The sequence below is a fragment of the Xiphophorus couchianus genome, chromosome 7, assembly GCF_001444195.1.
Source record: "Xiphophorus couchianus chromosome 7, X_couchianus-1.0, whole genome shotgun sequence".
Taxonomy (NCBI): domain Eukaryota; kingdom Metazoa; phylum Chordata; class Actinopteri; order Cyprinodontiformes; family Poeciliidae; genus Xiphophorus; species Xiphophorus couchianus.
Window position 1 is genome coordinate 23,624,435 of NC_040234.1, and position 24,729 is coordinate 23,649,163.

At 38.1% G+C, this 24,729-nt stretch overlaps 1 protein-coding gene and 1 long non-coding RNA gene across 3 annotated transcripts in view; one reads left to right on the forward strand and one right to left on the reverse strand.

Moving 5' to 3' along the window:
* The window catches only part of cntn4 (contactin 4), a 227,757-nt gene that overhangs the window by 20,903 nt on the left and 182,125 nt on the right, over positions 1–24,729 (forward strand). For both annotated transcript variants that reach the window (XM_028023527.1, XM_028023528.1), the window contains exon 2: positions 12,823–12,960. In XM_028023527.1, the coding sequence (XP_027879328.1) occupies positions 12,906–12,960 (55 nt within the window). In that variant the 5' untranslated portion in view covers positions 12,823–12,905. The remainder of the gene's footprint in view (positions 1–12,822; positions 12,961–24,729) is intronic.
* LOC114148326 (uncharacterized) lies at positions 832–23,635 on the reverse strand. Its single transcript, XR_003596250.1, has 3 exons — positions 23,625–23,635; positions 19,451–19,457; positions 832–998 (listed from the first exon to the last, which is right to left on the reverse strand). It is a non-coding gene; the product is annotated as an uncharacterized LOC114148326 (long non-coding RNA).

The window sequence follows — 24,729 nt, forward strand, 5'->3', positions numbered from 1 at the left end:
GGCAATATTTGCTCTCTCTATCTTGCCAAAGTTCTCCAGATCTATCAAAACGGGAGGACATCACTTGTCCATTTAAAGTGACCCCACAGATTTTCTGTCAGATTCAGTTCCAGACTTCCTTCTGGTGACAGTTCTTGTGTTGATTTAGCTTTTGTTGTGATGCTGTTCACTGAAACTGGTATTTGGATCTTTTCCATCTAAAAGCAAAAATAAATAAATAAAAATGGAACCGCAAATCATGATTGTTCCACCACCATGTTTCACTCTGAGCATGCTGTTGTATCTGGGTAGGCACAGCCCTGTTTCTGCATCTAATGTACCTTTTGGAATTGTGGCCCCAACGTTCACGTTTGATTTAATCAGTTTTTAATTGTTTTGATCTCTTATCATGGCAGATTATTAATCAATCAATCAATCAGTCATCTGGAGTTGGGTTAAGGGAGTTGCCAGGCCAGCTGAGAAGCATAGTGGTTCACACGGTTTACCCCTTGCTACCAGCATGCTAAATCTTCAATGTACGTGTGATATATGAAAAAGAAAAAGGAACCCAGTGCTTTGCTACTAATAGTTGACAGTAGATATGGACAGTAAAAGGTTTTTCTGAAAAAAAGCGAGGGAGATGAAGGTAGGTCAGTTGTGCTAGCTTGACTTTGACAACCGTTACATGTAGATATGCAGTTCAGTTTAAAAAAACAGCGACTCACATTGACTCTGACAGATCATCAGTAGAGCAGGTTTTTAAATGAGCTATTTAACCACCACTGTGTTAACGTAGCTAATAGCAGTGGTTGCTAACTGTGATATTCTGGGGTTGGAAAGAACAAGCAGAGGGAATGTGGAGACGAAGTTTTTTTAATGGTGGAACGCAGGAACCGAACAGCTACTACTGTACAGTTTTTCTGGCTAACCCCACCTAATAAGTTGGCCTACTAAGAACTATACCTAGAACAGGTATATCTGTATTTCTACCACTAGGGACAACAAACCACTCTATTACACTAACCTTCCACAGTGGTCACTTATTAACAATCGCAAAATGAACATCAAGCCTAAAAACATAATAGTGTAACGGACTGAATGTTCTGTTCTTTGTGTGAGAAATGTTTAATTGTTTTTTGTGTTGAATCCTGATACACTTATGCAATTTTGTTTTTTTGTTTTATGGGATTTTTTTCTCCCAGTTGAATTTTACAAAATTTATCTCACATCAGAGGTGGAAAAAGTAAAAAAAAATTGTATGGTGCTAGTATTTTAGCAGGTGTTTGTATCATTTTTAGAGGCGCTGCACGTTTCCCTCTAGCTGCTATCTGCTGCCGCTCTTAAAGCCCAGTAATACCTCTCAACCGCCATCCATTTATGGGCTCATTTTGTGCATGGAAAATTCTGCTAATTCCGTGATGGGTGAAAATGAGTCAGTGTTACAATTTTCAGGTAATTTGCTGCTGACTGAATATACAGGTTATTTATTCTGCTTATGCCCAAGAGCATCATCAGTCCTTTTGCTTCAGCAAATGGGGCCACCTTACATTACACCTATTGTGTCAGATGTTTGATTTGCAGCAGAATCCGTCTGGAAATTATGTCAGGGAATTGGGGAATATTGACATAACACCTCCCCTATTAATTCCAATAATACCAGGATGATATTGGTGGTTTTGCACTGCAGGTTTTCCAACTGTACAAACGAAACAGCATTGGGTTAGAATGTATTTCTGAGACAGATGAAAGCATAAATAAAAAATTCTGCTCCTTTTTAGTTCTTCACACTTTGAATGGAATTATTATTGACTTGTTCACTACCTTGCAAAGGGGTCAATATCCCTTCAGCCTAAATACTTGAATTCATGAATACTGCAGGCCACGACTAAAAATGCTTTTAACTGTAATAATAGGACTTTATTCTTGTAATATTAATATGTAATACCTGGTGGGCGGTCACTTGCAGAGTGATCAGCAATATCAGCAATCGGCCAGAAAATGCAATTGTTGCACCCCTCAATCAAATAGTGGTATATAAGTTGTTTAATGGTTAGGATATTGTTAACTCACCTTACAACTTTTCTGGAAATTTCTCCTTCACCTGTCTGCTGCGTTCCTGGAAACCATTTATGATTTTCTCTATCACATAAAAACCTGATCAAGTATGTTGAAGTTTGAGGTTTTAATGTGACGAAATGTGAAAAAGCTCAATGGATGCAAATACTTTTGCAATGCAAAACGCATTCTCATTTCTGACTTTATTCGGGAGAGGCATAAAAAGTGTGTCATAGCTGGAAGAAGCTCCAGGAAGTCCAGGCTGACTCCTTTGTTAGCAAAGCGCAGCTGGATGTTCTCCGCCTCGTCCCGCCAATTATCAACTTCCATTTTCCTGGCATCAAGTAACTAAACAGATTACAGCAACAATGGGCAAGAGCAGGATTGTGAGGCCTTCAGCAGTGTGTTATCTTTGACTGCCCAGGATGCTTTATCAGGTCCAGTTGAAAGGGGTCATGGACGGGGGCTTCGAGTGAGGCATCGATACTTTTAAAAATAGATTTTACAACTGGAGGGAAGCGAAGTTACCAAGAGTAACTTCAGTCCTGTGAGTATGCTCGGTTTTCTCTGAAGGCATTATGCCTCCCTGATGATTCTCCGTCTTTTGAACGTGGATTCCAACGAGCACGCTCTCTGTCTGATGGTCTGAGGAAGATGTAGAAAGTCACAGGCTGTAGGTGTTTATATCAGATCATTTGTTTTTGTATATGAAGCTAATTGTCATTCCAGTTGCCAGCTTTTTTCTTTTAAATATCTCAGATATATACAAAATCATATATGCTTATCAAATTTGAACAGATTTTAACCCACAAGCAAGTTTCCAGACAGCAGATGCACACACACACACACACACACACACACACACACATGATGATGATGGCTGACGATAGGCTTAATTTAAAACAAAAACAATAAGTACTGATAAAAACAATAAGTAGGACGTTCAACTAAAGTCTTGTCTGGACAAAAGTGTCTTAGGCTTTCTTTTTAAATAAATCAACATCGGGGGCCAAACAGAGATTAAGGGCCTGCTTTAAACACGAGTCTTAGCAGAACTGAATGTTGAATAGAATATTTTTCTTGACCATCATAATAACCTGAAACAGGAATGTGTATACATTTATGATCTGCTCTAGTTGTTTCGGGAAACATATTGTATGCCTAAAAATAACAATCTGCAAGTTAGGAACTTATCATCTAAAATGTTTCAAAGGAAATAAAATAAAGTGAGGAAGTTACAGTGGGAGTTCACAAGAACAAAATGTGAATATATCAAATGTTGCCAAAGGCTTTCACAGTGAGCACAATTTTAAAACCTGATTTGAAGGTCGCTAGAGACATATTTTGCCTGAGTTCATTCAACAGAGCCGGATCAAAAATTGTTAATAAAATAACTTCCTGTTCTCTGACCTAGCAATAGATGTCAGGGCAGTTTGCACAGATGCCATTGGTTGAAGGCTACAGGGAAAGTCAATGAGTCTGTGATTAAAGACTAAGGTCATTTAATGTTATAAAGCTGTGCAGTAAAATTTTAAAATCAATAGTAAATCTAACAAGGTGCCAAGTACTCAGTGATGCATTTATGACTCACTTTAGCTATTAAAAGTGGAGCTACTGGAGTTTGAGTCAAGAAACAATTACTAAGTGACAATGTAGGCGATTCTCACATTAAAATGTAACAAACAGGAATGAATATTAAACGTAACTTATGTACCTCTGTTCATACACAGAGATTCCTTGCAACCAAATAGTTGACAGACAGCCAAGATTAAAACCATCAGGATGGTAAGAATTTAATGGATGAAGGAGCAAAACATATTACTTTCCCATGAGAGATATGCCAGAAATCCAAGATGTAAAATTTTAAAAGATGCTGAAATTCGCTACCTCTGTCATCTACAAAATTTACAAGAGTACACGGTTTTCTCTTTTTTCTTAAAGAAGTTAAGTGGATTGAAAGCATAAAAAATATGTGAATGGAACAATTATTAATAGAGTTGGCACTAGCGGGAGAAATGGCTCGTGATTGATAAGGGAAAACTTACAACTGCTAAAATCTGACGCAACTCCAATTCTGTCTAAATTTTGTCAGGAAGGAAGTTGTGCTCATCTGTTCTCTGGAGGTTTTTGTGTCATTTCCTTCAGTGGTTCTCGGTGCAGCGCCACCACAGGTGAGGAGGAGAACAGGTTTTTCAAAGGGTTAGGGTTGTTTCACGCAGTGCAGTGTGAAAGCGACCTGCCCTAGCTGGAAATGTAACAAATGTTGCAATTTTGGTCCCCAATCGAAAAGAGCTGCAGATGTAGGGATTATTAATTTAGTCCAGTGCGCCACAGCAAAGAGAAAAATAACAAAGGAAAATGTTGAAGAACAACTCAAAACCACTCGTATTCTTCTGTTTTCTCCCTCCCTATGTTGGCTACGCTACAAACAGACCTGTTGCTGTAGCAACTGACAACAGCTCCACTAATGTATGAGGATTCAACACAAAAAACACACAAACATTTCCCACACAAAGAGCAGAACATTAAATCTGCTGCAGTATTTTCAGTGTTTTCAGGCTTGATATTTGTTCTGCGAACTTTTAATAAGTGACCGTATGAACAGAGCGCTGGTTGATCAGCTAATTTGAACACTGATGATTTATCTGAGACTTTGTATGAGACATTTCGTTTATTTTTTTGTTCTTTTTCTTAATAATGGTACCGAAACATACCAAATTTTCGGTACCACATCTACATGTTGAGGTTGTCAAAGTCAAGCTAGCATAGCTCACCTATTTCCCTCTCCCTCACTATTTTTTTAAATTAAAACTTTTTCCTGACTTGTGAAATGTGATACCCTTGAACTTTGTTATCTAGTTGTCGTAGTGTTGACATTACAGAGCAATAAAAACCAGGACAAATCGCCTGAAAAACAGTTTTTACCCGATGGCAATTATGGCACTAAATAAAGGCATAAGAACTTCTGCTCTTGACACCACTTTGTTATAAATGTAAATTCTGTTGTGACACCTGCAGGCGCTGCAGCCATCTTCTGATGTCTATTTATTTCTCATTTTGTACTATTTATTTCTTTATCTTTGTATATTATGTATATACACATAACCTGCATCTTAACTCGAGTCGAGCAAATCTCAATCTCGTTGTAATCTGTTGATGACAATGACAAATAAATCTTATCTTATCTTATTAAGTAGCAAAGCATCTTTTTCTTTTCTACAGCTCTGGAAAAAATTAAGCTTAAAATGATCAGTTTCTCTGACTTGACTTTTTATAGGTATGTTTGAGTAAAATAGAATAGAATAGAATAGAATTACTTTATTCATCCCAGCAGGGAAATTATTTCGCAGTTACAGCAGCATAGAGACAAGACACAATAACAACCATCACTGAGTAGCAATTGTAGACAAGATAAAATAAAAATAAAATATGACATGCTGTCAATATAAAAAGCAGCTTAGAGCAGTCCTAGCAAAGATTCAAAATGCAGATACAGTATGTATATGTAAATATATGTACAGCAGTGTGCCACAGTGCAGTTGTGCGAAATTGGACTGATTAGTGCAGAACAATGATTTAGCTTTTATTGTACAGTGAGATGGCATGTGGCAGGAAGGATTTCCTGTATCTGTCCCTACGACAGCGGAGCTGGAGCAGCCTATGTGAGAAGGTGCTCCGCTGTCTGTCCACTATGTTGTGGAGAGGCTGCTGTTTATTGTCCATAATAGACAGAACCTTTTTCAGCGTCCTCCTCTCCACCACAGTTTCCAGGGACTCCAGCCTTAGTCCCAGTACAGAGCCAGCTTTCCTGATGATTTTGTCCAGTCTATTAGAGTCGCTGGCTCTGATGCTGCTTCCCCAACACACAGCAGCAAAGAAGATGGCACCGTCAACAACACTGTGATAGAAGGTCTCCAACATCTTGCTGCACACATTGAAGGATCTCAGCTTCCTTAAAAAATAGAGTCTGCTCATCCCCTTCCTGCACACAGTGTCAGTGTTAGATGCCCAGTCCAGTCTGTTGCCGATTACAACTCCCAGGTACTTGTAATCCTCCACCTCCTCCACCACTTCCCCTTTGATCTTCAGTGGCCGTGAAGGTATCTTCTTCCTTCTGAAGTCAATCACCATCTCTCTGGTCTTACTAATGTTGAGCCTCAGGTGATTCTGGTCAGACCACTCCACAAAGCTGTCCACCAGTGTCCTGTACTCCCCCTCCCCACCCTCCCCTATACACCCGACAACCGCTGAGTCATCAGAAAACTTCTGTAGGTGACATGACTCAGAGTTGTACTGGAAATCAGTGGGTGTACAAGGTGAAGAGAAAGGGAGAAAGCACAGACAATGAACATTGTTATTTTATTCTATGAACTACTGACAGCATGTCTCCAAAATTCCATGCAAAAATTTAGTATTTATTTGCAGAAAATGAGAAATGACCATCGCTTTCAGACCTCAAATAATGCAAAGAAAACAAGTTCATATTCCTTTAGAAACAACAATACTAATGTTTTAACCCTTAAAGAGTTCAGAAATCAATATTTGGTGGAATAACCAGGAGGTTTTCAATGGGATTCAGTTCAGTGGGCTCTTCATTTTTCCAGAGCTGTAGATCACATGTACATTTAAGATCTAGTGTGTTACGTTGACAGGAAAACCAGTGACAGTCATCGTCAACAAGCTGTTTTTTGCCATCCAGCAGGAAGCTGGGGGCAGGATCTCGCACACTTGGCGTCATTGAAATGTGTCCATCAGGCCTGAGATCTCTATTGGTCTGATATGTAGAGAGAATTGACAATTTCAAGTTTCACATATTGTTTTGTACACATTGTCTTTTTAACATGTGTAGAAATATACTAGGATTAGGTGTTCTATCTTCAACTAATCGTATAGTGGCGACGTATAACATTGAAAGGACATGAGCAGCATCGACAAATTACGCGTTAGCCTTAAAGGCACAAGCCTTGGTGGTTTCATAAAACACTCTTTAATATGCATGAAACTGCTCTCTAGGTGTAAGGCAAAAGCCTTGCACTTCTGATGCACCTGAGACAGACTCTGACAAGTCTCCATGTGATGTATGGAGATAAAAGAGCTTTCCTCTGTAGGTGGAGACTGAAGACAGAGCTGGAAGGTAGAGAATGTGAGATTAATGAGAGCGCGCCCTGCTCAAACAGCTTCCGATGCTTTCTTCTGTGTGTTTCTCAGTAGTTTCATCCCACTTTTTTGCCGTGTTTTAAAACTTTCTGCTGTCTGCAATTTCAGCAGGAGGGGAATAGAAGAGTTTTCTTCACTTCTTTGTCATAGCAAAATGTCTCATAGTTGTGTTTTTTTTTAGATGTTTTTGAGAAACATCCCTCAAAGTCTAAATCTGTTTAACACTGGATGTCATAAATTACTGCTGCTTGTGTCCCAGGGGAGAGCTGCTAAAAGATTTCCTTCCTCTCTCGGTATTATTGTTTAATCCTTACAACAGCACAGCTGCTTCACTTTCAGCCTTTGACATCCTTTTAGAAAACTTAATTTATATATTTTTTTGACTAACTCTCAAACTGAATACACCTGTTTTCCTCTTTATATGTTGTCTTTTCCAACACCATTAGAAACCACTTATTTTAGTTCCATGCTTAGAAGATATTTGAGTCTTTTTTTAGCAACATGTTGGTTTTGGTTTGCATCTAATTTTTTCTGATTTATGTTTACAAGACATGTTTCTTCACCCTGAGTGTATTTGTGTATCATACAGTAAATGCTGTGTGTTCATGTGGATTGGTCTCTTTTAGCTCAGACCATCTTAGGTTGTTTGAAGCCTCACTTGATTTGATGTTTTGTCGTATTTCAGACGATTTTCTCCTTTTAATTGTACACAGCTGTTGTTCTCTATGGCTGGGCATTTATTGTATTGTTAATTGTTATTGTTAAAAATGTCATATAATAAAAACTAGGATTAGTTGTGATAAATGCCAGATAATTTTGATTTGTAAACTTCAAAAATTAGCTGTATTGTCAGCATTAGTTGTTTTTAGAATTTTCTCTAAGGATGTACGATATATTGGCATTACCATCGGTATCAACCAATAATCTTTTAAAATATCTGTATCCATTTTAGGGCTGCACAGTGGCGCAGTTGGTAGCACTGTTGCCTTGCAGCAAGAAGGTCCTGGGTTCGATTCCCGGCCGGGGTCTTTCTGCATGGAGTTTGCATGTTCTCCCTGTGCATGCGTGGGTTCTCTCCGGGTACTCCGGCTTCCTCCCACAGTCCAAAAACATGACTGTCAGGTCAATTGGTTTCTCTAAATTCTCCCTAGGTGTGAGTGTGTGTGTGCATGGTTGTTTGTCCTGTGTGTCTCTGTGTTGCCCTGCGACAGACTGGCGACCTGTCCAGGGTGAACCCCGCCTCTCGCCCGGAACGTAGCTGGAGATGGGCACCAGCAACCCTCCCGACCCCATTAGGGACAAGGGTGAACAGAAAATGGATGGATGGATGGATGTATCCATTTTATTAAAGTTTGTTTATAGGTTCAGTAGAGGGAGTCAAGGGGGTTAGATATGTGGTAGTAGCTTGTGTGTGTGACAGTAGCTATGTTTCTATTAGAAATGTGCACAAAACTTTTGATATGTCGCTACTGTCGTAAAAACAATGTTACAACAGTGTTGTTTCCATGAAATAAGAAACACAGTACATCCAGTTGTCGATCATGTGACTCGTGTCATGTGAAAAGTGTTTCCATGGTAATTTTGCAAAATAAACACATTTTGGTACAGCCAAAAGAAACACCGCATCCCAGATCAATAACTTTTTATTGAAAACTGTGAGTTTTTAAAAAAATTTTAATAGATGTGTTAAGCAATTTTATTTTCACAATTTCAATTTGCAGAATCATATGTTCAATGGATACGCAGATGTCATCAGTGGTAGTGTACATTTTTTTTACGAACGAATTCAAGGGTGTGGGGAAAAAAAAGATCACTGTATGCTGAATTTACTTCACTTAGAGCATCAAACATATGAATAAAGTCAAATTAAGATTGAATACAGCTTGAAACAAAATGTCTGGGTGACGCACTTTTGTGTTTCCTACTTTGGCTTTCCTGAAATAAAGGAATTTTCAGTAATATTCAGATTTATTGAATGTGTCTGTATGCATGTAGAAGGGAAGCAAAATCCAGATCTATGTCAAGACTTGAAAACTGATATTCATAGATTCTGTTGACCCAAACTGAACTTGAGCTTTTTCACAAAGAAATGCACAAATTTCAGTGAAGTGATTTTGCACCAAAGACCAAAACATACTGATAGCATTAAGAGCCACTGCTGCAAATTGATGCCAAGTAATTCAAGGTCAGTGTGAATAAACTTCTCATTGCCAGCTTGCAAATCACTCCCACTTGCCCCCCTACATGCCAATCAAACCAGAATACATCCCTAGACACAGATTGTGAAGAAATAACATTTTTAATTATAGAGTTCTTCTCAGACAGAGCACCAGAGAACTGTTTGAAAGGACTCATATTAACTGATGACACCATAATGACCTTTTGGAAAAATAAACTGACATTGCATTTCTTTAGACGTGTAATGTCTGGTCTCTCATGATGCTGCATAGTACAACATTCTTCAGAAGCTTTAGTAGAAAAAATATATAAATGTTCTGAATCTCTTAAAATTAATTTTTTAGGTTGCCAGTTCATCATTGGGGCAACACAACCAGGCACATACACACACCGACCCCCAGTTAACTTCAACGTGAATATTTTGGACTGAAAATTCAGAGCACCCACAAAACAAAAAAGTATTTGGAGGACATGCTCACAAAGACAGATGAGAGTTGAACTGGTGACCTTTCAGGACTGGAACTCCATTCAGAATCCCTTCTAGGGTTACATATGAATCCAAATTTGTAATGGAGAACTTCATTGAGACGAGATGGACCAAAAGCTTGTAGAAAACACCCGAAAAAAATTCTAATGTTTTTTTTTTTTTTTTTTTAGGTTTCCTGTTTGTAATTTCCCATCCTGAACCTGGTGCATCGATACAGTCACTGCTCAGGAGGAGTTTATCTGGGGGGGGGCAGACTAAACAAGCTTTTACTTTAATATAAATACATAAATAAACCTGTATGTAACCTTTCAGATAAAATAATCATGTTTATTAATACAAAATAATCAATAAGGCTGTAAACATGACATTTATAAAATGTGGAGTAATTATCCTCAAATTTGCATAAACATTAGCTCATATGTTGCAGATTTCTAAGGAGATAATGTTTCCAATCTCTGAAGTTTATTTGTTTACATGCAAAATCAATCTACACAAGTAAGAGAAGAAATAATAATATTACTCAAAAGAAAAATAGTAGTGCAGTAAAACTACCTTTATAAGTATTGAAAAGTTACTCAAGCATATGTAACCAGAAGTACCCACTTTGAACATACATAATAACAAAATTAGTGGCCTATACTTGTTAACAAGCTTAATGTGACATATTGGCTTTAGCTAGTCATCATTTAGCTTCAACAGCATTACTCAACCCACTCTGTTAGCTTGGAGGGAAAAAACTGTGCAACGTCTTTGCCTTTTGCTGGTTTGCTGCCATGATTCTAACATACAGCAGTGAGGCGCTCTGCACAGCAGCAGCAGGTCTCAGTCGCCGTGGCACAAGTGAAAAACCAGCGCAAGGATTTTAGGACTTTTGCGTTTAAAGGCAGCTCGGAAAACCGCATTATGATATATCAACAATGGATTGAACAGTTGTAACAGATGAAAATACTTTGGGATACAGAGGGCACAGATATGGGAAGTGCGGGAGCCCATACTGTAGCAAATCAAGATATGAATAATAGAAAGTTGGTCACTCAGAGGCAGAAATAAAAAAACAAAACAGCTTCTAGTCCAGGGGGGGCACAGCTGACTATGGAAGTGAACCCCAGTGCTCGGCCACGCCCCACGTCTGTATCGATAACAGAAATAAACCATGTAGGTATTGTTATTGCTCCAATTTGTGTCAATTCCTCATGTTTTATTTATATTTTTCTGTAACATAGACTCTTTGCCACATTTCAAATCCAAACTCAAATCTCATCTGTTTCTTTAAATCTAATTTTGTACTTAATTTTACTGTGTATTTTAATATTGTCTGTTTTTATGTTAAACTACCTAAGGTGACCTTGAGTATCAGGAAAATCGTCTACAAATAAAGTGGATTTTTTATTATTTTATTTGCAATGCACTGTGGGTATCAGATTGGTCATTTGTGTCCATATGCATGTTGTTTTTAGTGGTAGAGCTACTAGTTTTAAGCTACAGAGAGGGAGCAGGTGGGTGTGAAAACAGACCTCAGGACATCATGATTTATTTCTTACAAAAAGCTTGAGCGGTAAACTTTGGCTTTTTCATGTGGTAAAGAAAACAGTAAAACGGTTGGAAAACTTGCTACATCCATCAGCAAAATCACTCAATAATAGCAATTTAACGAGTATATCTGCATGTGAACGTTCATTAATTCATGAATGGGGGTGAAGTTATGCTGGGTTTCTACGTGAGCGCCTGAGAGAAGGGACATATAAAGCTGTAAGAATATTGGTGTTTAGTATTTTAGTGAAATGAAGTCAAGAAATGTAGAACATTTTTCAATCCTCAACAACTTTCATCAGCAATTAGCACCACTAGCGCTGTTAGCATCGCTAACTGTAGCTCCAGTCTCTGTGTGTTTGTACATTTAAGTAAAGCTATTCTGCATGCTCTACAAGAAATAAAACTGAATCTCATTTTTTTCTGCTGGACAGAACAAGAAAGTCAAACATTCTGCCACCACGTTAGCCTTCCTGTTGCTGCAGACACTCTGCTGTTTTCCAGAGTTTTCTCAGGCTGTCGTCACCAGGCAGTCAAAGCTGTACAATTAGCTAAAAAAAAAAGACTGCAAAGAAGTTTTTTTCATCACTTTCATCCTGATCACTGTATACAACAAAATATTGTATTTAAATTGTAAGTTTATATTGCTCACACCTATTTAAGATATTTTATTATGGTTATCAGCTACAATCTGCTCTGAAAGTTAAAGCTGGAAGCCCAATGAGACATCCAAAGATCAAATGATGTGCCTCTGTGAATTCCTCCAACAATTATATGATATTATTATGCTGTGTGCAGTAGGCGCACTTAAATAAATTGATTTCTCAAATGTAGTGACAGGTTGTTTTTTTTTAACCTTTTTCCACCTTAGCCGCATGTATAAGTTCAGGCTCTTTTCTTTCCCCGAGGTCTGTCCTATAAAGTTCCGTTTTTTTCTGGGAAAACTTTAAACTTTCAGTCTTTTCGCCTGGGAAAAGACTGAATAGAGAATATGTTCAAGAAAAAAGGCAGAGCGCATTGAGAAATTCTCTGGTGCTCTCTGTTTTACAGTTTTTGCACTTTTTTTTTTTGCATGTAAGTTGGAAGAGTTCCTAAAGAACAATACCATGACGATGTTTGGGAGTTGGAGCTGCTTTTGAAAGCAGCTCTGCCTGTTGTGTTGCTGCAGATACGGAAATGAACGTTTTCCTGTCCTGTTCCTGTCAGGCGAAGGGTTTCTTTGAGATTTTTTTACTCCCCCAAACCTGTAAGTTGTGGTTCAGTTCAGCGGTTTTTAAATTAAATTTAAACACTTTTCCGTTTTACCAAGTTCCGACTATCCGCCTTGTCCCACACCGTGTGGGTGACTTCGCCAAGCGAAGGACGCCCAAATTTTTTTTAAAGTTGCTGCGAATAAGTGCTTCATAAATTTCACCTGGTTTCTTTTTCTTCCGCAGATTGGCAAAGGAGAGAAGTGCAAATCGGATTCCATACATTTGTGATTGGATGTGAAAACACTTTTGACCCTTCAAAATTGAAGATGATGTTACTATGGAAACTGCTGCTGCTGCAGTCACTTATGGGGTGCCTGGCAGGTAAGGTATCTTAAGAACTTTTGATGCATGCCAAAGCTGCCTTTGTGAGAGTCTGACTCCTTATTCATATGTATTTGGGGCAGGTGGCAGTGTAAAAGCCCAAGTTTTGAGAGAAGCGGCTTCAGGTGGATTAGACAGAAGCAGACGTATTTTCTCTCACAGATGATATAATAAAAAGAATGTGGAATCGGCTCTACGGGACTGTTATTGTTGTAGTAAACCTCTAATGACATGAGGATATTACATTTCAGCTTTCCCTGCAGCCATGCGTTTTCCTTTTGTTGCTCGCCGCACTGATCAAATAATCCTAAATGTAAATGAGGAGACAAGACAAACGTTGTTTCAGTTCAGCTCTCTAACGCATCAGAAATCAGGCTTGGAGTTTTAACAGAAGTAAAAACAAATCCAAATTTCTACAAAGATCTAGTTGATCTAGGTGTACTATGATCTATGAAGGGCAGCAGAACAAATGTAAGACATCAATGAATATAGACCTCATTATACATGTGTTTACACATACTGTATATAATACACAGGGAAACATTATAGAACAACTAATACAAGGGCAATGTAAACAACTCGATATTCACGAAGAAACTACTTTTAAAGACTCAATACGAGCATTGATACTATACACACAATATACCTGAACAACTACTATACTGTAGACACGTTGACATCACGTTGCCACCAAACCTTCTGCTGGAAGACCACACAGTTCTTTGCTGCTTATTGTCAACATTATGACATCTACATAACAAGGTCCAAGGGTTTCACATTTCACAGGGTCAGGAAAGAGTTTTAATTAACACAAATAGAGATGGAGAAGGAAGTACATCAATTATGCTAGCTTGACTTTGACAAACCTAATATGTAGACGTGCTGCGGAATTCAGTGTGCTTTGGTTCAGTAAAAAAAAAAAAAAAAAAAAAGGCAACCCACACAAGAAACTCTGACAGACCATCAGTGGAGCAGGGGTTAATTACCTAATCAACCACCATCACTTATTAGTAATTGCAAAATGAACATCAAGCTTGAAAGCATAAAGCTGTAATGGAGTCAATGTTCTGTTCTCTGTGTGGGAAATGTTTGCATGTTTTTAATGTTGAATCCTGATAAGCTAGTGGAACTGTTGTCAGAGCTGTTGCTATGGCAACGGGTATGCATGTAACGTAGCCGACGCAAAGAGTGACAAAGCAGAATACGAGTGGTTTTCAGTTATTCTTTAACTTTTGTTTTTGCATTTTTCCCTTTGCTCTGTCGCACTGCACTGCTTTAATAACACCTACATGTCCAGGTTTCATTTTGTACATCGACGGTAAGTAAAAGAAATAGTCTTTGCCCTCTAGTGTTCTGCTCTTGTGTGAAATTTTCTGAATATAAACAAAAACATGCAACATGTAAAAGTTATAATATAGCCCATTCTGGGTGATTTTCCTGCATCAAGTGTGGACTGATTCCAGGCCTGGGTTAAGTTCATACCACAGGTTGGCTTATAGGTTAAGTTTTCAATCCAAAAAACTAGATTAAGGAGCTATACGCTGGATTAAAGGACACGTAATCCATCCGTCTCTCTGTCCGTCTTCTATTCCTACTTAATCCTCTTCCGGGTAGCTGCTGTCAGAGGCAGCACTTCTCCTCAAATAAAGCTGATAACAATGAAAATGGAGTTCTAGTGGATCGCTCATGTGCCCAGAACAAGCAGTGGAACACAAAACCTAGGATGTAGGAGCATCATTGTCTCATTTTTGGAAATTAGCCCTGTATTAGTTCTGCTTTCCAAAGCCATTCACTACTGTGTCAGATGTCTGTCTGAGCAAAATTCAGAGTGAAAGCAGGCGATAATTGCTTAAAATTATTCAAATTATTCTATGATAATTGGCTCATAGGCCACTTTATTAGGTACACCGTGGTAGTACCGGGTTGGACCCCTTTTGCCTTCAGAACTGCCTTAGTTCTTTGTGGCTTTGCTTCAACAAGGTACTGGAAACATTCCTCAGAGAGTCTGGTTCATGTTGACATGATAGCATCACGCAGTTGCTCCAGATTTGTCGGCTGCACATCCATGATGCAAATCTCTGCAACATTTCCACCACATCCCAAAGTTGCTCTATTGAATTGAGATCTGGTGACTGTGGAGGACATTCGAGTTCAGTGAACTCATTGTCGTGTTCAAGAAACCAGTCTGAGATCATTTGGGCTTCATGACATGGCGCATTATGCTGATGGAAGTAGCCATCAGAAGATGGGCACACTGTGGTCAGAAAGGGATGGACATGGTCAGCAACAGTACTCAGGTAAGCTGTGGCGTTGACACGATTTTCAATTGATACTAATGGACCAGGAAAATATCCCCTCACCATTTCACCACCACCAGCCTGAACCATTGATAAAAGGCAGGATGGAGTCACGCTTTCATGTTGTTGATGCTAAATTTTAGTGTTAATGAGCAGATGGACAGGTGTACTTAATAAAGTGGCCGGTGAGTGTATCTCTACACGCACACTAGTTTGATCTGATGTTAAATGTATTGGTTCTATATATAGTTTTGAATTTGACTTCTATTGATTAAACAAACAGATTTTTAAATTCATTATTATGTTGACATTCCACTTTGTGAGATTAGTTATGTTTAATTAGAATAATAAAAATGTAATTAACTCAGTGAGTCGATCAGTAGGTGAAACACATATAAATTATTTAGACAATGAGCAGCTAATGTGGAGCGTAACTGAAATTTATGGAATATATTTAGATAAATATCTAGAGTCTCTCAGGCTCTGAACTTTTCTCATTTAATTTGTTCATTTTGTAATTTATTTATTCTTTTTTTTTATGCTGTGTTGTTTTTAATCCTACCATGGCCTAAGAGACGGGGTCATTTGGACCCTACAAGTGTTTTATTCTATGTGCAGGCTGGTGAGTTCGTACTGACCTGTGTGCTCTGTTACGGGGGTTTTTTTGTGTGGTTTTAGGAACTGATGGTTTGATGGGACAACTGTTCTGCTTCCCCGCTGTCCAACCATGACGTTAAGTTATTCCTAATTTTGGATAAAGTTTTCCCAAATCATTCTGCTTGACTATCAGCTTCCAAAAGTCATAATATTTTTACTTCCTCATGCTGAAGTCGTGGTCAGATTAACTCTCAAATCGTAGCAAATGAAGTTATTGCAACTTCAGTCACAATATAAGTGATATTAATACAGTATGCTAAAAAATGCAATAAAAAACATTAAGAGGGTTTTTCTTAATGTTGGGATAAGAACCTTAAAGACTACAATAGAAATGTAGTAATAAAAGTAGGTATTTTTAATAAAACTGCCGTTAAAGACAATTCGATTTGGGGTTAATTTCTCATGTTGACATTCAAAAATCTCTGCAGGCTGTGCTCGAAGGTCCATCATTCACTTACCAAGCAGTAAACTTAAATTATTGCTTCATTATACCGAGGCGTCCATTTCAGCCAGAGGCGCTCCGTGGCATTGATCACGTTTTGATGGAGGGCTTTAATTTATCTCCTTTACAGATTCGAGGGGGTCACCTCCGAGTATTGGCGTCATCACTCGGTGTTTAATCAACAGGTATTAGGCGAATCACGAGGACAAAGGATGTCATATTGACGAGGAAAGTCGCCTCTCTCGTTAATCAACACGCAGGGTGTTGTCCACCCTCTGTCCCTTTACAAATAACATCATCATATTTCTTTGAGGAAAGCCTGGTCGGAGCGTTTGCCCTTCCGGAGTTCTCTGTGCGTGTCAATACTTGTCTTATGGCAGCTCTAACAGCAGGTCTTCTCACTGCAGACAGCTGGTGATAATTGACCGGTGTGCTGCCTATTCCTCACGGAGGCGTTGACTTCACAGCAATCATATTTGTTATGGAGAGAAGTGTCAGGGGGGTGAAAGCATAACATGATCTGGTACGTGTTTTCAAGAATCATATTTTCTAGTCGGAAACCCCTCAGGTGTTTGGCTTCTCTTAGCAACAGTTTCACCCTCAAAGTCATAGAGTAACATTGTCCTGAAAGTGACGACGGTTTAGAAGGGGAATCCAGATACATTCATTATGTAGTTATTAGACTTCAGTTTGGTGGATTTGTGTAATCGGTTTTATTCCATGTAAGCTTATTGCAGTATTTTTGCTATGTCCTTTAACTAAAGCACTAAATGCTAAGCTAATCTTTACTGACCAGTCGCTTTGATTTGTGACACATTGGAACAACTTCAAATCACAACCTAACAATATTGCTTTCCAAGTAGTTTGCTACAAAATTATAAATACTCCTATTGATAGTACAGTTATTATATAATGTAGAGCTTTTAACATTACACACTCCACAATATACACTAGTATGTATACAGTAATATACACAATATTTACTGTATGGAAAAGGTATAGAGTAGAAACAATAGAAATTTGACCTACAATAGAGATCTGTAGGCTAACCGTAGTAAAGCCTGTTGCTCTGGATCTTTCCTGGTGTGATTGTAGAACGACTGGCTGACAGTTAACTGAGTATAATCTTTTTCTCTCACTAAACAAACATTGCATCAGCTGTTTGGCTACAGTTACACTATGAACAAAACGGTCCACTTAAAAGTGAGACATAGAATGAGGCAACCAAAGCAGCTAACATTGACTAATGAACAGTGATGGCATAATTACTTTGAAAAAGTAGCTTTAATCAGATTACTGATTACTTTTTGAAAAAGTAACTTAGTTAGATTACTGATTACTTGATTTGGAAAATAGCTAAGTTAGATTACAAGTTACTTTATTAGTTACTATCAGCAGCTGCTGACAACAACCCTCCACCTCAATATAAACCTCAATATAAAAATGACACTGAGCTTCTTAATGCAAGTTATTTTATAATGGTAACATTAACAATATATCTCTACTTATAAGGCTGAACTGAAGGGTAGATTGTTTAAAGGTTACAACAGGCGAAAGAAAAAGAAAAGAAAAACGTTAGTAATTTTTGCGTGTTTTTGTATGTTCCACTATTTTCTGGAAAACCATTAACAGGATTTTAGAAATCTCCTCCCCCAGCCTCCAGATTCTGCGTTACGGCCCTGTGTTTGCTGTCAGCGCTCCTCCTGCGGCTCCACCACTCAGATGGCTGCACAGATTTGTGACACTTATCTTAATCTTAATGTTTATAATGGTATTTATGAAATGTCTTGCTGCTGAAATGTGCTATACAAATAAAATTTGATTGATTGATTGATTGATTTAACTTTACGTTTATTCGTGGCTGTTTTCATGTTTATTGCGTTGTCCATATTAGTCTTGATGTTTGCAGTTATTCTGAAGCACAACACTAAGCTCAACATCATTCACAGGTAATATAAACATGTTTATATTACCTGAACATTTTCAAAGACACAGCGGGGCGGATCATTCAGGAAATGATGGACAGGGAGAGCCTGACTAAAACTATCTGGTTGTTAGACAAATTCTGGGGTTTATTACATCTTTGCTTATTACCAAATGAGCAACTTCACATTCAGAAACAAGCCCAAAGAACTGCAACACGCGACTTAAATTTGCAAGCGACTTCAGAAAAACATGGCCAAAGTCGCATATAATAATCGGACTTGGCGACAGAAACTCAAAATTGTTCCTGTTTATTCCATCAACAAGAGGCACATCTCTCTCCTCCCTCCTTTGTTTACGTGTCACAGCGTGCCTGACGACGGTCACGACCCAAAACGCAAAAGAAAATAGTAACACAGTGATTTGGATAAGTAACTTTAATCTGATTACTGGATTTCAAATAGTAACGTGTTAGATTACTAGCTACTGAACAAAGTGGTGGGATTAGAGTAACGTGTTACGAAGTAACTTACGAACTGAAGTTCATCAACTGTTCACAAACAGGTTTCATTACTAATGACTTTTAACAGGCACATCATTTTTCTCTTGCTCTTTTGTGAAGCATATTGCTGACAAACGTACTAACAATAAAAATGCAATAATATTTCAATAATATAATAATATTGAACAATATAACAATATACTCTCCACAATATAAAAGTAATTTTATTAACTGTATACCCATTGATAGTATTTCTTTTTATTTGTCAAGCAAATTTCCCACAGCTCTGGCTACATACACCATGTTCAGTTGCTCTCCTCATCCGACTGAACTTTTTGCAACCGCTTGACTCAGTGATCACCCGATCTGTTAAGCCTTGTGTTACCATAGTTACAAATGTCAAATGGATTTGGGAAGAATCTTTCTTCATGCGCACGCCGCAAAAACCGGGGCTTTAGAAATCATTTGCGCTTTGCAGATTCGCTCGATGTTTGAAGAAAGTTCAAACATCATCCCATACCGAGAACATACACAGTAGCTTGTTTGACTAAAGCTCAGAGATTTTGAGCTGGCTTTATTGATCCACATGAAAACTGCAAAGTTTTACCACAGCTCTAAAAATAATGCAGAGGGTTTTTAGTAGAAAGAAGAAGATCAAATCAGCATAACAAGAGCTCTGCTTTTGTCTGTTTTCAATAGTTTTTTTTATGCTTTTATCTGAACACCGTCTTAAGAGTGAGAATTGCTTTATATTTCAGGAAAAGCTGCTCATAATGAAGACAGTGCTGCCATATTATTAAAGCGCAGTAGGAAAAGTCTGGTCATTTAAGCAATCACGTACAACTACGTTGTTTATATTTTGTGTTGCTCATATAGAAATACATTTTTCAAGGACACATAAAAACAGACCTATGTAAAGTTTACTAGTGCAAACAGCGGCTTCATTTTCAGAAATCATGAGGGAACATTTATTCAAGCTTGTGTCAGCTTTACTGCACTAACATTCCTGCTTACTGTATATGTTTGGAGCAACACACTCTAAGATAGCCGCTCCAGGCACAATATTGAAACTGAAACAAGTTGATGGCTGAAAACACAAATTTAGCACAATGCAGTCCTAGCCAGGCTAGCCAAGAGTGCTTCATCATCAGTTTACACTACATTGGGACACTACATCGTCCTTTCAGCTGGGAAAGAAAGTTCTTATTAAGACTTAATTGCTTTTATCAATTTCAGGGGTGGCACATTGTACTCCCTGCTGTTCATATTTTGAACAATTCAGTTTGGCATAAAGTTCATGATTTGAGACGCACTTTCGCATCTGTCAATGTCAGAGACGGTGCTCACAACCGCACTGTAGGGGGTGCTAACGCAATGGTTTTACTCAGACAAGAAAGAATAAAAATGCCTTTCATCAGGATATCGACGCAGTTGTATGTTTTTGAGAGATAAAAGCCATCCAAACAAAGGTTGGAACGCCTTTTTTTCCTCCTGTTTTTAGCTTGACATTATGCTACTGCAATAAAAATCACCTTTAAATGAAGAGTTTTTAAACTGGTAAACAACACACTTTACCAGTGGAGCCAACAAATGTGTCTGCATCAATATGCAAATTTTGAAGCGATGCTTTCATGAACTACAGAGTGGAACACAGGCTATGTGAGAAGTTACAGGTACTGTACAGATGTTACTTTGCAGCTTTAGTTGCACTTCTTGGCTCAGAGTGTTAATTTGTTTTTTATGTTCAAATGAATAAAGAAAAGATCTTGATAATGACATTTGCCTTTGGATACTTAAGAACACAATTATATTTCTAAATTAGTCACCTGTCTTTGAACTGCGATAATTGAAAACTGTCAAGGCGTCATTTCATTTCGAAGTCGGTTTGATTCATTTGACACGTGTTGCTCTCATTTCTTGAGTTTTACATACACACTCTGCTGTTGGGAAAAGAAAAAAAAGGACCAGTGATTCAAATGTTAAACTGCAACTAATTTAGTTCCTGGGGATACTAGGAAACCGTTTCCCTGTTTGCTTTCAATTAAAACAAGCAAAGGAATAATGAGGAACTAATTTTAAAATGTTCATTTCTTTACCCAACTAATACAAAAAGGCAGCAAGAAAAAACATAGTATTGTGGAAGTGAAGAATATGAAATATGAATACATTTGCTATCCTATTAAACAATAGGAATATATTTGCTGTTATCTCTTTGCTTTCCCACGGCTGACTTGGTTAAGCCTTTGGAAGTTAAAAATATGAAGTCGTTTTTGTAAAACCTCGTTTTTCTTTTGTTACCAACCAACAATACCTGTCACAGAGTACACTGGAAGAACCCAGTCAGACTCAGGCATTAGCAGCTACAAAATAACATTTAAATCAAATGTTGCCAAAAAAGCATGGAAAATCCAATAAAGGCATGACAAAAAAAAATGAAAGAATTCATTTCAAAAGGAATAGCAAAAAAACGCTACGTCCTGAGGAAGATAATGAAACCCAAAGTAGGCGCACATCTCCTACTTTCTCTACTAACGGAAGCAAGCTGGAATTACACCTACAACCTTCTGATTGCAAGTTGTTGTAGCTGAGATTACAATTGACTATTTCAGCCGGTAAATATTTAACTATTTGTGGACACTTGTATTCGATTCCTAGACCGTCTGCTGATTAAGAAAAGCAAAACATGAAATAGGTTACACCAAAAGAAAAGCATTCCCTGATGGAATTTAGCAGAACATTTAATTTTATAGCTTTAATCCTGGTGGACATGCACTATACATCGAAATGTTTCTTTTGTTTGTTTCTTTGTTTCTGTAATGTTTCCCGTTTGGCATTGTGGCACTCGGATTTGCTGTTAAGGTGAGTCCCAACATATTTACTTTCACAAGTGGAGCATTACGGATTCCTCTAGAAGTTGCTTTGGGTTTGTTTCAAATGTAATGGACAAGGAAGCAGGAAAAAAGAGAGAAGGGTGGGATAAAGGCCCAAAGGGAAAAAAGGAGATAGGAGTAGAGAAGAGAAGGAAGGATACAGAGAACACAACATCCCAGTAGTCTGCTTCTACACCTGCAGAAACAGAGAAGAAAGGCAGTTTTTCAGTACAACTATAAACATGGCAAGACAGGAAATATTGTAACAGCTGCTTTAGGAACCACGAGAATGTGTGTGTGCTCTTCATGATTAAAAACAAATTGCAGCATAACTTATAAAGGATAAGTCACATTTTGCAGCTTCGAGGTGTCAGATGTCGACAGCAAGACTGGCCAACGTAAGTTTTAATTGATGCCAGACTGTAGGATTTCATGCTGGCTTCAGACTGAGATATAATTCCAACCATGTAAGAAAGAAAGGCATTAATGTTTAATTAAACAGATTAAGACTTAAGAAAAAACGGGAGGATCATGAGGAAAAGCAGAAAGCTGTGTTGACAGGTAATTGTATCAAACAGAAAATTGAGTTATTTAAAATGGCTGAAATCAGGAACAGGGTTCCAACTGGTTGTTAACCTTCTGAGATTTCTTTACTTTTGTAAACTGATGGTGTTGCAGTATCTGTTTATTCCACATTAGTAACTATTATTGATAATACATTTCCAAAACCTCACTTCAAGAATTCTGAACTCTTCTTCCAGCGGTTTCCAGGCCACGCTCCGTTCAACACGACTGGCTGAAAATAGATCAAACTTATCAGTGTTGCAATGTGGAACAAGTCTGGGTTTCAGCACTGGAAGTGTTCACAGAACTCTTGCCTCAAAGATCAGGAAGGCCCTCCCTTTTTGGCATCTAACCAATCCAACAAATATCTTATTGGTTACAAATTTGAACACAAAGAACATAATTTGCTTGTTTTATGGTCCATAAGCCTGATGGACTGTTCCTTTCTGGTAGTTGCTCTCTCTTGTTGGAACTCTTTCTCTACAACGTTTCTTGATGCCAGAGTTTATTCCACCCAGAAGTTGGCAGCCAGAGCACTTTCCTCCTGTTAACACTCTTTCTAGTGATGTGTGTGTGTGTGTCAGTTTGATTTCTGGGTCCTCTAAACGAGCCATTTGATTTCACCTCCCCAGGACTTGGTGTGGAGCAGATTGAAAGGCCTGTCGTTCCAGGCAGGCTGACACACACACACACACACACACACACACGCCCACCAAAACAGCCACAGCTTTTCACACCTTGCACATAATGTTTTTTTCTGCTTGCTTTTATGTTTTAAAATGCTAATATGTTTCTGGTTCAAGTCACTTTTAGTTTCTGTTTTTAACAAAAAAAAAAGAAAGGAATTTGGACGATAAAATAAAGAAGAATACAATTTTTAAAAGCTTGTTGCTACCTAAACTCCACACTGATTGACTAATAGCGAATTTGTTTTCAATAACTCAAAGAAACATGTATAGGTTTCTCTAGTTTTATGCTATGTTTATTATTTTATTCATTTCCTTTCTGACAGTTCAATTGTTTCCAAGAATGTATTGAAGAGCATTGCCAGTTGTCTCTTGTTTCAGTCTTTGGAACATGCTTTAATCACTTTCAGGTTAAATTGCTGCAATATTTTGCTTTACAGTCCTCCTAAAAGAATACAGTCCCTACAAACACTGGATTACAGAGGCAGCGGCGCCGATAAACACCAGAGAGAGAGAGAGAGAGAGAGAAATGGAGAGAAAGAGAGAGAGAGAGAAAGAGAGAGAGAGAGCTCACATTGACCGCCTGCATGTTTTACTGTCATTTTTTGATGACAGAAAATCCATTAAATTGTCTATCACAGATATTTATCAAATGTGTTTTTGATAATAATAAACAAAGTAAGAACACGAAAAACATCCAACGAAATTCCATTTCCTTAACACATCTTAAGTAAAATGTATGTTTGTGATCTTTTAGGTGATTTATCAGTATCTAATTATGTAAGAATTTTAATGCACCTTTAGTCTGTCTGTTGAGTTGAAGTCATTCTCTCAACAGAGAGATTGTTGTTTTGAATTACCTTTAATACCAGTTGAGTCCGAGAAAATATAGCTTGAGTTTAATAAAATTTTTTGTTCATTATTTATTGTGGTTTTTTTAAATACTCAAATGAAATAAAGAAGGACAACACTTTTAACATTTAAGCAGCATTTCAGCTGTTAACATGTGACAACATAACAATGATTTGCACCAACCGTTTCCCAGATAAAACTCCAACCTCTCAGCACTACGTTACGTTGGATTCCCACATTCTCAGATTCTCTCATTCGCAGATTTTTCTGTGGAATGTAGCTATAAATTATTCTTGGGAAAACTCATCTATGGCCCACTGGCAGAGTGACGTTATGCAGGCAGGCAGGCAGGCAGGATCTCTTTCACACTGCACTGTCAAACCAGTCGAGCAACTTGTTCCCCTCCTCACCTGTGGTGGCGCTGCACCACTGGAGGAAACAACACGAAAACCTCTGAAGAAGACACTGAGCACCGCTTCCTTCTTCACAAAATACAAACATTAATGGTTGAAGGATTTCTCTTTTGTCTGTGGTAAAAGATCACGAGTCATTTTACATTTGCATGTTTGTTTTGGTTGTATTTTCCCAGAATGCCCTGCACTGTAGTCCACTTCCTGCTTTTGGAGCAGTCTCCGGTCCGCTTTGTGTTGACATATCATTTGAACCACACCAGAGTTCACTTCAACCGAAACCCAGATGGAGGTTTTTAGGTGGACCAGAATTTGATTGTGCATTACAATCCCTACACAAACCAGACATTATAGACAGACTGGAGTTTGATTAAAGCGGGCTAAAGGGTTGGTGTGAACACACTCAAACTATTAGAATCATCTATTTTGCCTTAGTATGTGAATCACATCCATCTGTATATATGAAACCTCTGAATACATTTTCATTTAGCTCCCTTCATCCATAATTTTCCACGGCAGTGTGCTCAACCGTTAACATCTACTGAAACAGATGAACCTTTTCATGA